At 37.5% G+C, this 13,530-nt stretch overlaps 1 protein-coding gene across 8 annotated transcripts in view; it reads left to right on the top strand.

Moving 5' to 3' along the window:
• LOC103187116 (kinase D interacting substrate 220) overlaps nucleotides 1-13,530 on the top strand; it is a 70,786-nt gene that overhangs the window by 48,215 nt on the left and 9,041 nt on the right. For 3 of the 8 annotated variants that reach the window (XM_007906468.2, XM_007906467.2, XM_042332698.1), the window contains 4 exons: nucleotides 3,291-3,526; nucleotides 4,820-4,936; nucleotides 5,970-6,026; nucleotides 11,288-11,317. In XM_007906468.2, coding sequence (XP_007904659.2) covers nucleotides 3,291-3,526; nucleotides 4,820-4,936; nucleotides 5,970-6,026; nucleotides 11,288-11,317 — 440 coding nt within the window. The remainder of the gene's footprint in view (nucleotides 1-3,290; nucleotides 3,527-4,819; nucleotides 4,937-5,969; nucleotides 6,027-11,287; nucleotides 11,318-13,530) is intronic. The other 5 variants (XM_007906473.2, XM_007906471.2, XM_007906470.2 and 2 more) reach the window with 5 other exon arrangements.

Raw genomic sequence — 13,530 nt, 5'->3', positions numbered from 1 at the left:
GGGGAAATCACATTGGTGCAGAAACGGGGTTCTCTTCTGATGTTGAGTTGAGGGAATATTCTTGTGACAGAGTAGAGAGAGAGGTTTGTGTATCTGACATCATAAAACTTTCCTGTGCTGTGCATCTCTGTTTGTGCCCTGCTTGACTGGGAATGCTTGATGCCGACTTACTGTTTGATTCTCCTGCACCACCGTATTGATAAACTTCAAATGAATATGAACTTTGATGAAAATTAGAAAAAAATCACTAACCAAAACACAATAAACATTTAAAAAATATATGTATGGCTAAACCAAGAAAACTGGGTTTTCAATATTTTCAGTATTGTGTGTTACACTATTCACAGTCTCATCTGCAAAGTGGAAATGTTTTTAACTGATATTTTACAGTAAATTTACACAAACATTTGTTGTCTAATTTCAGTGCATATTTTGAAAAGATGTAGATTTCTGATTTTGAACACTATGCCTTTACCTGCAAACAAATATCACAACACTAGACAATAATATCTGTAAAGTGCTGTGATGTATATGCCGCTTTTTTAAAAAAATGCCAAGTTCTTCTATGTAGTATCGAGCAATGGTGTAAATATTTATCTACTTTGTGATTCAGTAGTAATGTATTAGATTTTTGAAATGTATATTCAGACAGTTTATCCATTGTGCAATGAGAAATGTTCAATCTTCCTGATTATTAGTCATTAGAATGTCAGAGTTCAAGCCTTAGCCTTACAAGGACCACATCTGAAGTGCAAATTCCTACGCTGTGTTTATTATAGATTACCTCCTGCTGAGGCTTCACACAGAGTTTTGACTTACTTTTTAGGGAGTTTTTCTATCCCTTTTTTTTCCACTTCCTTTTTGTGACTCACTTGTTTTCTGTTCATCTTTTAAAATGTCAGAATTGATTTGATTCTGGTGTCCCGAGCCTTGACTCTTGTCAACCTGCCCCAAACCCATTCCAAAATTAGGTAAGCAGAGAGCGTCCTTCTGGGTACAGAGTCTACACTCCATTCCAGCCGAAGGGAAATTTCAATGCCTGGGTGGCACACTTATGTGGAACTCGCAGTCTGCTTTGTATAGACTGAAGCACAGTAATGGTTTTCTGCACGTGTCACCTGGCTGACCAAAAAATCTTAAAAAATGTTATACCGTGTTCAGTTTTGCCATCGGACTCTATTTTGGACTACCTTTTACCGTATCCTAAGTTTTTAAAGCCTCTTGAAACCTACACCGCATCCCAACCCTCCGACCCTTTTCTCACCCATGTGGGACTATTAATCCATCTATGTAAAGCCCCTTGACGTGTTTAACTATATGAAAGGTGCTATATAAGTGCAAGTTGTTGTTTCCTGATGTGATGCATTCGTTAAAATTGTATTTCTTGGTCAGATTTCTTGGTACTGTAATTGGCTTTTATTTTGATGGCCAGATTAAGTTTAAATGGCTCAATTTAGTTGATCACTAACTAGATTTGTAATGCTGCCTTTCAGCTAAAATTGTGAAGGCTATTGTAGCTTTTCAGGTAGATTTGTTATCAATTTCAGCAACTACTTTGGACAATTCTTCTGTGTCTTGACCTATCTTGGGCAATGCATTTTAGTTTCAGTTGTTCGTTTAGATATTGCTAATATTTCATCGATCTTTAAAACTAGACAATATGAGGTTTTTGTTAGTCTCTCTTTATCCATCTCCAGACAGATGTCTCATGAGCATGATAATTGCTTCTTTTTCATGTCTCACCCTCTTTTGTTGGTGATGACTCAGTCCTGTATATTGTTTAAAAAAAATTGTGTTTCAGTTCCACCCACTAACTGGCATCCTGCACTTGTTATTTAGTACAGTGGTCAACTGCTATAGGGTTTAAATGTCCCTGAGAAGATCCTATTTACTTCATCTGTCATGTATATCCCTGATATATCTTTGATGTACAGTACCTTATAAAAAGTGTTTCTTATTTATCTAGGGAGTCCTGTAGCTCAGTGGTTAGAGCACTCGCTTTGCAAGCGAGAGGCCTGAGTTCAATTCCAGACAGAGGGCGAAACCTTGAGCAAGTTTCCTTACTCCACACAGAGCCTAATAATAATCCCTCCAAAACCAAAAACAAGAATAAATTGGTCATTTTCAATCTACGACTGTTTGTGGGACATTGCTGTGCGCAATTGGCTGCCGCGTTCGTCCACAAATATACAGTCAATTCACTTTACAGTGTGTTCTGTGAAGCGCTTTGGGACGTCCTCCCGACGTGAAAAGCGCTATATCAAATGCAAGGATTATTATTTTTATTATTAGAGCAATAAGTCCCCTTCCCCTCCCCCACTCAGATGGGAGTCAAACATTTAGACAATTGGAGATATAACCAGCACCCATTAAAATGAGTTCAGCTGCATACCGGGTCTATTGGGTTAAGCTTATCTGTGGCACACATCTCTGTTGGGGGCAGTAAACTTGCCCATTGTACTGCACGATGCAATGGTGTGCTAATCAGAGGAGGGTTTGGGTTATATCTCAAGGCCTCTTGTTCTTTTGGCATTATTACTATAGTATTTCTGTTTTGCCTTGATCTGCGGACAAAGCTGTTAGTGCCCCTATTCAAGAGAATATTAGATTTTTTTTGTATAAAGTTGAGTTGTTAAAAAGGATTTGAACTCTGGAAGACAAATATCAAGTTTCTTTCACAAGAATAATGGAATCTACAATTTAGTTCAAATGACCATGGCAAGGAACCCAATGAGGAGCAAGAGTCCTTTAGTACTCTCAACAGAAAGAACATTTTATACAGATTGTGTATCACAAGGAAAGTACAAAGACCTATTATTTCCATCCAGCAACCAATGATGAATCATTGAAGAAAGTGCAGTGACTCCATTTCATTCACTTCTATAAAACTGGAGGACCTGTCATTTGGAAATTATTTTTTTTGCAGATAAATAGAAGCTCCATTGCACTTTCTTGTAGTTGTAGCAGTTTTCCCTCTGCCCTGACCTTTTGCCTAAGAGTTTTGGGAAACATTTCACCTTTTGTTTTTATCAACAACAACAAAATTACATTTGTAAGTCACAGAGTGAGAAATAATATTGTATTTTATTCAGATTCATTGTTGGTTTCTGTACAGAAGTACTGGGTCTTCGTGCTGTTCTGTCTTATAGCCTTCTGATCACAGGAAGCTGTTCCAAGATCCCTGGTTTCAATAAGTTGGCATCGAAGATTTAAAAAAAAATTCTGTGACTGAGAGATGCGTGTGTATTTGTTAGTGTTAAAAATGAGCTTACCATGCATTTTTTCTTCAGATGTCCGTGCAGCCAGGGAACAGATGTCCACAGTGAATATAGCAGGAATTCCTTATCCCTCACTACCTTTGCAGGAGGCTCCACCCCGGGCTGCGTCCATCTACAGCCAGGCACCATCAGTTTGCTCTTCCTCTGGTTCATTTCATGGTGCCTTCAATGGTAATGTAATGTCACCGCAACCTTCCAGCAGCTACTACAGTGGCATGGTGGGACCCCAGCATCCATTTTATAACAGGGTTAGTAAACATATGTTTATTGTACAGTGTTTCTACATGATTGTACTGCAGCTCATTTTAATTAAGCTTGACATTGGACCATCTCCATATTGCCCTCCTCTCACATCTGATTTGTTCTAGTATGTTAACATTGTCATTTAGTGAGATCTGGGGATTCAGATCTACAAATCTCTAAAAGTAGCTGCATAGTTATAACAAAAATGCCAATGGGGTCTTGGGCTTTATATCCAGAGGGATAGAATATAGAAATGAGATGATTTTGAACTTATACAAAACCTTGGTTAGACCATATTTGGAATATTGTATGCAGTTTTGACCTCCACACTATACGAAGGGTATAGTAGCGATGGAAAGAGTACAGCATAAGTTTATGATAGCAGGCCTGGCAGGTTACTCCTATCAGGATAGAATGGATAGGTTAGGCCTTTTTTTGTTTGAGGAGGGCCATTTAATAGAAGTGTTTAAAATTATAAAAGGGTTTGACTAGGTGAACATAAATAGGCTGTTTCCACTGGTTAGATAGTGTGTAACCAGGGGACACACATATAAGACACAAATGACTGTCTTATATCCCAAAAAGAGAATTTAGAAGAAATTACTTCGCAGAGCGTAGAGAGATTGTGGCAAGACTGTGAGGGCTTTACAAGTGAAGATGAGTATCTTAAACTTGATCCTCTGAGGGATGGAGTCATGTAGCTCAGTGGTTAGAGCTTTCGCCTTGCAAGTGAGACACTTGGGTTCAATTCCAGACAGGGCGAAACCTTGGGCAAGTTTCCTTACTCCACACGCCTAATAATAATCCCTCCAAAACAAAACAATAATAAATTGGTCATTTTCAATCCACGACTGTTTGTGGGACACTGCTGTGCACAATTGGCTGCCGAGTTTCGCCCACAAATATACAGTCAATTCACTTTACAGTATATTCTGTGAAGCACTTTGAGACATCTAGAAGACATGAAAAGCGCTATATCAAATGCAAGGATTACTATTACGGAGAGTCAGTGAAGCTGGGCGAGGATGGGGCTGTTTGGATTTTGGAGCTTGGAGTGGGAGAGGACACAAGTTGCAGAATTGTGAATAATCTGCAACTTCTGGAAGAAATACTTGGGAAATCTGATAAATCTTTGTAGTGCTTATTTTATTTTAAGGTTAATTTATTATGGACATGTAAATATTTAGTACAGTTGAAACTTACATGATAATTTATACATCTATTTTTTTGTTTGAGTTTTCATTTGACTTTGATTTGATTCATAAATTTATTTTTGTTCACCTGTTGCCTTTCTATAGCCATATTTTGCCCCTCATGTCTGTTTCCTGCCAAGGCAGTACTTTGGCAGTACGCAGTATTCCATCTCACGTTCATCAACTAAAGCCAGTTTGTCACGGGAGCAGAGCAGTAACCTAGTAAGTATTATTAAGAAAATGCAGTCGTACAATAGGTCATTATTGCAGTATACATTTTGTAAAATATATATCTCAGTTTTGGAATTGTTTCAGTTTACTGTGCCTATTACAAATTTCTAAAATGCTCGTCATACTTTTATCAACTGCATTCTTGCCACAGACATGCTTTCTTTCTGTGAAATAATGTTAAAATACCAAAATTGCATTTTAGGTACTTGTGGGTTACCGTTTTAAGTAAGTGCTTCCAGTATATTTTCTGGAGAAAAAAATACTTTTTCAGCAGGAACACACATATTTTAATGTGTGTTATAACATCTGATATTGCCTCCATTATTTTTGATTGCAAAATGCCTGTTTAACTGTATAGTCAACTCACACTAACCCAGTATTGGCTGCTTTTTACCTTGTTTTCTTGCTTTAAAAATCTGAAATCTTTATGCTGTGAATCTACAGTAATGACCAAGGATGAGTTGTTACAGTATTTTAGGATTCTGCTGATATAGGTATACCATATTCTTAGTTTGTGCACACTTGTACATGGTCCATTTTGGGCCAGTTATATTTCTGGTATTTGCCAAGTCTATTATTCTGTCTGAAAACATTGCAATGGAAATTCCCCATAAGAAACATGGATTGCACCTACTGCAGGCCAACAAATGACAAAAATATCAAATATATTACAAAGAAAGAAACTAAATCAAACTGGCTATAGTTCCTGCCACATTTCACCTTTAGCAATTAAATATGTTAGGTTGGTAGTTTAAGTTCAACATCTGCAATAATAAATACTTCAATGCTGATGTGAATTCAAAGATGATAACTGTAGCAGAATAGTTTAGACTGTTGATTTTTTTAATCGAATAACACAAATGTAATTTAACAAAAAGTAACAGGTGGCTGTAATCGAAAGTCTTAAGTTTTTCAGTCTATATACAGTGTTAACAAATACAGTGTGAATGATTTGCTGTATGTTGAGTCTAGGCAGTGTACTTACTGTATGTGTTACCCAAAGATGTAATTTTGTTCCTGTCAGGAAGTGATCGAGGAGAATGCTGCTGAGGGGCTTCCTTCCCCCACAGACGCCTCACTGGTAATGAGTAGTCACTTGGTGTGGAGTTGTAGCATCTCATTGCTTCTTCCACTATAACTAACTGAATAGAAAGGCTGTTTTGAACAGCATTATCATTTTCTCACCCGCTATTTGTCTCTCGTGTGATTCACAACGTTGTGATGTTAAACATAATGCAGTCATTTTAAAATAGAGATTGATGCTCAATCACTCCACTTTCCAGTCATAATCAAAGTCTGCTTATCATTTCAAGTTAGTTTACAGACTTGAATATGCAGGTTAAGTAAAGGCATCTTCTGATAAAAATATTCATACTCATACAAGCAATTTATCTTCACTAAATCCTCATTTATTCCTTACTTGTTAAGTACTGTTGTAGTCATTCCTGATTTGAACACCGTTTTTAGATTTTATGTCCATCCTTAATTATCTAATCAACAACCAATTGAAGGAATCGGTTGCAAATTACATAATTAAGGACACGTGTAAATGCCGCTGTACACATGTGTTTACACATGTAGAATAGACCCAGTTTGACAACCTTGTGCAGAAATTCCAGTCAGCATTCTGTACAGCAACTTTGAGGATGTGCGATTATAATGGGGAACTCCCATTAAAGCCCAACATGTGAATGTTGTTATACATAACACTGACTGCAATTTTACCCAACTGATCTTCAAAGGGACATAATTTGTGAAGGAGGGTTTAAAAAAAAGCAATAGTGAATCCATATGGGCTGAATAGCCAACTCTATTCCTATGTTCTTCTAGTTTCTACAATTCTGGTCGTAAGGGTCCATGCTGTGCAAAGCTAAGCTTAACATAATTGAGGGAAGAATGTGATTCAGGTCTGAGAGATTGACAATATAAATGTAAGTAGGATATCTAATTTAAGACTGTGAACATAGCAGTAGAGGACTTGATATAAAATTAACAAATCTTTTAGAAGATCAGATTTTTTTTCCACTGCAAAATAGAGGATATGTGAATGAATATCAGTTGGTTGTTGATCCTTCAAAACAACAACAAATTACATTTGTATAGCACCTTTCACATCACGAGGATGTATCAAAGCTCTGGAAATGGTGTCAGGGTCAGAAGATTGTGAGTTTAAGGCCGACATTAGGACTTGAGATCATATTCGAGGCTGAAACTCCAGCGCAGAACACAGTGAAACAATGCATTATTGGAGATGCCTTCTTTCAGATTAGACATTAAATTGAAGCCTCATTACACTTTTGTTGTGAACATTAAATTTTCTATGACACGATTCAAAAAGATGAGGTTCTCCTGGTAACCTAGCCAATAGATTAATTGGTCATTTATCTTATGGTGTCTGCTTGGAATTCTTAGATTACAGCAGTGGGTCGGACTACAAAATTTTCTTGATTGAATCTCTCGATTTATGACAGAAATCAAGAAATATTCAATTAAGAAAAACCTGGAAACATGCTACTATCGACCACGGATTTACCGAGACTAGTTGAATATTCAGGGGCTGCTTAGAGATGACCCCGGGGCAACTTCCCGGCCCCGCGGGTCATGGGTTGACCACCACTGGATTAGAGTCTGGCTTGGAGCAGGAGGAAGAGGAGGATAAGACATCTGCAGACCCTATTCAATTCATTCCTGAGCGAGTGTAAGGTTTAAGTTACTTGTCTCAACAAAATTGTCCAAGTTTCCCTCTATTGCATGTTCTACCTTGGTTACACAGTCATTTTTTATATTCACAGAGTCTGGGAATTCAGTATGGATAGAAACATGAACATTTGCCAATTTAGGCAGTTTGCTTGGTCATAAAATACAAGCTACGATTAACAAATTGAATGGTCTAATATACAGTATGTTCCTTCGCTGGCTGTGAGCTTCCAGGAAAGGTTAAGACTTGTTCTCTTTGTGCTTTGGCCACATCGTGGCAGTCATGCAAGAGATGTTTCTTGATGCTATCTGCAAGGCAGCTGCATGGACTAACTTACAAGCTAGCCTCATTAAATATAATTGACATCGCAGGTGCCTTTGCCGCAGCCCTCCAGCAGTTTTCGTTTTCTGTTCTCCTTTGGCATTATTCAGTTGGTTTGATTATGTAGGAATGTTTTTTTTAAATAACAATCTTAGATACAAAACTTCCTCTCAAACTCATTCTGACCTGGTGCACTCTGAGATTTATATTTTGTGGATTTCATTTATCTTATCAACTGGCACATCCTTTCACAATGAAAACTGAGATATGTTCATGTTGTGAGGCCCTATATTCAATGGGGGTAAGGAAGGGTGGGGATATCTTACATGATTAACATGGTTCTTGAATTTCCTAAAAGGACAATGGCATTGAAAAGGCACTCTAATGGCCTGACCTCTGGGTAGCCCTCAATGAAAGAGTCAGTGATGTAAACTGTTTTCTCCAGTAAATCCCCCACGCAACACAGTTGCATACTTTTGACTTCAATGAGATCTGGGGCCTGAGCTGAAGCTCTAAAATTGCCCTTGAAGGAAAATCTGTTTGCATCACAGCTGCCTTTATCAGCAGCCCCATGCTTTTTATAGCCATGGTCTTGTGCTTCATTTACCTTACAATGCTGCCACTGATACCAACTTAATGTTGTGCTACAGAATGAACCACTGCTATCTCTGAAAATAAGTGGAGCATGTCAAAGGGTGGTTTACTCAACACCTTCAGAGTCAACAATGTAAATGCTCCTTACTCTTGCCCTCAGCAGTCTTCACTGTGGTTGGCTGAGTGTTCAGTCTGATCATACAGGACACCAATTGGTTTATAGAATACTGGCCGGCACAGAACTTTCCTGGGTGTTGAGGAATATCCCACAGTTAGACTTGAGAGTCGCGAGTGTAATTTGGAATGCTCAACTTTGCTTATGCAGTTTGGTTCGCAATTTTTTTTATCTGTACTGAAGCACATTCGGTTTGGGTCCATAGGCTCCATTAGCTAATCCAAGTGGCAATTATGTTTGAGCCCAGACAGTGAGTATGAACAGGTTATAGGAGGAGGGAATCACAGCCACCCATATTCCTGATATGGTGTACATACACGCACTCACACATTTTCCAGCAGTATTCACTGAATAGCAAAGTGGAAATTGTGACTGTTTGGGGATCTAACACCTATTAATTAATGAACATTTAGTCCATTGCTTATAAAGAGGTGGCATTTTGGTGTTTGTGTGGAGTAAGCTATGTACGACATAAGATTCTGAGCTGGATCTCTCTCATTCTAGTGCAGGTGATTATTGTCGTAGCCTCCAAGTGAGCAATATGTACCAGACTCTTGGGGTTAGCACAGGTTTTCTGTGCTCTCTGATGTTATTGGGGAATAGTATTAAGAAAGAGAGAGATTTATTTGTGTGTGGAAATGTCCTGTATTACAGATGGTCACTTATAATGATGCTGTTTGTGCTGGATTTGTGGGAGTGTGGCACTGGAACTAGTATCAGATATAAAGGTGGTCGAAGAACTTCTGGTATGCAATGTGGGACTACAGGGATGGCGGTAGCCAGATTATTGAAGTTTTTGCGGGCAGTATTAAGGTTTTGGCTATGCTGCTTTACTCGATAACAACTTAACTAAATTGTTATCTTGTAAAGCAACTATTGTTGGTTAAACAGTGGACTTATTATTCAGAAATCAGGACGAGGATTTCAAAACATATTTGAATGATATTCCTTGGGGGATAGGTTTAGGAAAACTTTATTTGTGATCTCATAAATGCAAATGAAATTTAAGCAAAGAACAAAAGTTACAATTTACGTCTTGTACAGGTAGAAAATGGCAGTCATTTATGAGTCATTACTATTCGCATGATATCATTTTTATATATTTCTGAATTTTGCTTCCCTCCTCAGTTGCCTTTCAGTCATTCTACTCCATTCCACATTCTTCCTTCACTATTGTGTATTGTGACTGGATTGAGAGGAACATATGTGACAGTGATCTGGAAAGTTAATAGCTTTTATAGGGCTGTTTTAGTCAGACTGCATTATCAAAGGTCCATTTGGTATACATAAACCGCATGCTAAACCATGAACTTCATACTAGTATTGGCTGAAACCATATTTATTTAGGTACACGTCTGCTTTCACATTGGCTGTGAATTTCACTTTTAAAATGCATTTCGTTTTTATGGCTCTGCTTGAAACCTTTTGACGATCTTGGCAATGTCTTTATATTAAAATACAATAAAATTGTGGTCAATCTCTTTATGGATAGCATGTGGAAAAAGTATTGATTTTGAAGCCTGGAAATGGCATTCAGTGATCAAAAGGGTTATGTGGTGCTTGACTGTAAACAGGGATAATATTGTTAATGAGAAGGTTCTGCTTTGAACAAATTCCATATCTACAAAATGCCTGGTAAATTACAATTATATCCATGTTTAGAATGTCTCTGAATGTTATTTTTAGATTTTTAAGGGAACGTGGTAGGTTCCAAAATTGTTTTCGATGCACAGAGGACTCCTTTTAATAACTGGTTCCCAGTATGATATTTTTATTATAGCATTTACTTTGTAAAACTCAAGTATTGCAGTGAATTTTTTTTAATTACTGATAGTCATCAACTCTTTTGAGAAAATAATTTGCAAATCTTTGGGGAAATACCAACGTTTTTTAAAAAAAATGTTGAGTGTCTTTTGAATTGTGGTTAAACAGAGAGTATGTTGTGCATTAATGAGCACAATTAACTCTTCAGAAATTACCACATCCTGTATTTATACTTCTGGAGTGAAGCCTGTTGCTTTGGTGTGTGCCCAGACTATTGGCTGTTTCATTTAAACACTAAAATTGTTCCATTAAGAGTTCCCAAGGCATCTGAGGTGCAGTCAAGTGAGATTCCCACCCCACCATTATACTAGGTGCTTTCAGTATAACTTGCTCTGTCTGAGACACTATTTACATTGAACATTTGATGGCGAATTGCTGCCAAAGTCATGATGATTTCCTGCTAAATATGAAGTAGAATTGCAGCAATAAACCCAACTGTAAAACAGCAGTCTTGGCGGCATCCTTCTTTCCCAAATGGCTAATGTTAGGTAAGTGGAAACTTCCTCGTTGAGATATCCTTTACTGTTTAAATGAGAAGATTAAAAAGGAGTTTCTGCCAGGAACTAGCCATATGGGGAATTTTCAGTTTAGCATAAATGGTTCCCAGTATGATATTTTCATTGAGGTTTTATTTAACAATTATATGATATTTGCTTCCTCTGAACATCTTCTGTCAACTTTGCCTTTTTGGATATTTTTGATGTCTATATTTCTCTTTTCTCCAATGCAGCTTAAATTAAAGCTCTCAAAACAGAGGCAGGTACAATAACCTTCCATGCTGCTGGACTGAAACTGTTTTATGAGGCATCAGTGCTAACTGCTGGAACCTTGTCAGCTTGTGTTAAGACAGTTATTTTCTGTTGCTCCTTACTAACCAAGAGACTGCTTGATAATCAGATTAACTCTACTTAACAGACCTTTTTTTGCATGTTGATATGCTGTTGAGTGAAGAGTGCTTTCTAATGCCAGTCATTTTACTGGTACCATTTTATTCTGCAGAAAAAAATAATTGGCTCATAATTATTAGTGAACCTTTATCTTAACATGGACATGAGCAAACATGTTACACTTCAGATGGTATTTTAAGAAAAAATGACATTGTCTTAAATGCCAGACTACGTGTATTAAAAATGTGTTGAGAGGTTTCGAAATACTATATACCAAAAAGGTAACTCTATTAACTTCTTAATATTGATCATAATTTGGGGGGGGGTCAGAGACTATGTATCAAATTATTGAAAGTTCCACATATGTATGTTTTTGTTTATCTGACATGGAATGCACACTCTCACCCCAGAGGGATGCAACATGTTTAAATAATCCTGATAGTTTAGACACAGTTGTCAAGAGACAAGACTTGGGGAACCCAAAGTCTGCATTAGGGTACAATTGAAGTTTAATCAGATAAAACTGTTCAGATTATCAAGCTTCCCACTTCATGTTCTGTTAGGAACACTAGCCATTGTGGCTTAGGCTTGCAGATTTAAGAGGAAGGTGGAAGACTGTAAGCAGCTCCTCAGTTTCTGTCTGGTCTGAGAGGAAAATTTGACAAGATTAGAAAATAGTTTCTCAATAAAAATCTTGCCTTGTAGCAGGGTATATGCTTGTACATGTCCTGTTAAAATGAAGTGTTTCATATTTAACGTGGAGGTAAGTGTGTTTCACTAGTACAGTTTCTGAAGTTTGTAGCTTGTGATATTGGAGTACTATTACCATAAAGTGTTGCGCTTTCTATGTATATGCAAAATGCATCTTTCTGAATGTGTGTGGCTCAGATGATTATTCGAGATGTGTAGTATTACTCTTTCAAATATTGCTGGGCACCTGGATGGATGATGCAGGTAAGTGTATTAACTGGACTAATAAAAGCAAAAANTAACTTGTGTTGCTCAAAGATTGAATAAATGTTTAATCTTTCCAGGCCCAATATTCCTCATGTTGTAGCCTTAACCCCATGATGTTAAACTTTAAGATTCTGCAGAATTTTGGAAAATTCTTGTATTCTTTCTTAATTTGGAATTTGTTTTTTTCAAATTAGACTCAATTGAAATGTTTTGAAAGATTGTGCGGAATCTTAAATTTTAAGATAATAGAACTTACATTTATAAAGCACCTTTCATGTTTGAAGGAAGTCTCAAAGTGTTTTGCAATGGGCTTAAGGCTAAGACCAAGAGAAATTTTGAGCCACTGGTGTCTTGGTGAAAAACAGTAAATGTTGTTTTTATTTGTCATTCTTCCTGCATGTCCCAACTAAATTGGATTGTAGGACATTTCATAACTTAAATGCACTTTTACTTTTTTTTTGTGCTCATATCAAAGGATGTTACAAAAGCAAAATGAAACATTGGGCCATTCCGAGATCCCAATCGCAATGATGAGCAATCCCAAGCAGGGATGGCAAGAAGACATCTTTTTCAATGTATAGTTTGTCCCGCTAGAAAATCCCAAACTTGTCTCCTCTCAGGTCCCCAGAAAATCCAGGGTTTAAATATTCTTATGCTGGATTGATATTGTGGCCTGGTTTCCCAACTGACCACTCTTTAGTTACTGTAGAGGAAGTCAGAAGATGTACTTAAGTTTCATGTGACTTTGCTCTCTGATTTCCATCACCTTATCAGGAGAAGACAACGTGAAAAATTTCACCACCGATGCCTGTTCAGCAAGATAATAATAATAATAATAATAATAATCCTTGCATTTGATATAGCGCTTTTCACGTCAGGAGGACGTCCCAAAGCGCTTCACAGAACACACTGTAAAGTGAATTGACTGTATATTTGTGGGCGAACGCGGCAGCCAATTGCGCACAGCAATGTCCCACAAACAGTCGTAGATTGAAAATGACCAATTTAATTATTGTTTTTGGTTTTGGAGGGATTATTATTAGGCGTGTGGAGTAAGGAAACTTGCCCAAGGTTTCGCCCTGCCTGGAATTGAACTCAGGTCTCTCACTTGCAAAGCGAGTGCTCTAAC

The sequence above is a fragment of the Callorhinchus milii genome, unplaced genomic scaffold (assembly GCF_018977255.1).
Source record: "Callorhinchus milii isolate IMCB2004 unplaced genomic scaffold, IMCB_Cmil_1.0 Scaffold3, whole genome shotgun sequence".
In the NCBI taxonomy this organism is placed as follows: Eukaryota; Metazoa; Chordata; class Chondrichthyes; order Chimaeriformes; family Callorhinchidae; genus Callorhinchus; species Callorhinchus milii.
Note: the sequence above shows the minus strand (reverse complement) of the source record. Positions and strands in the feature narration are given on the sequence as shown.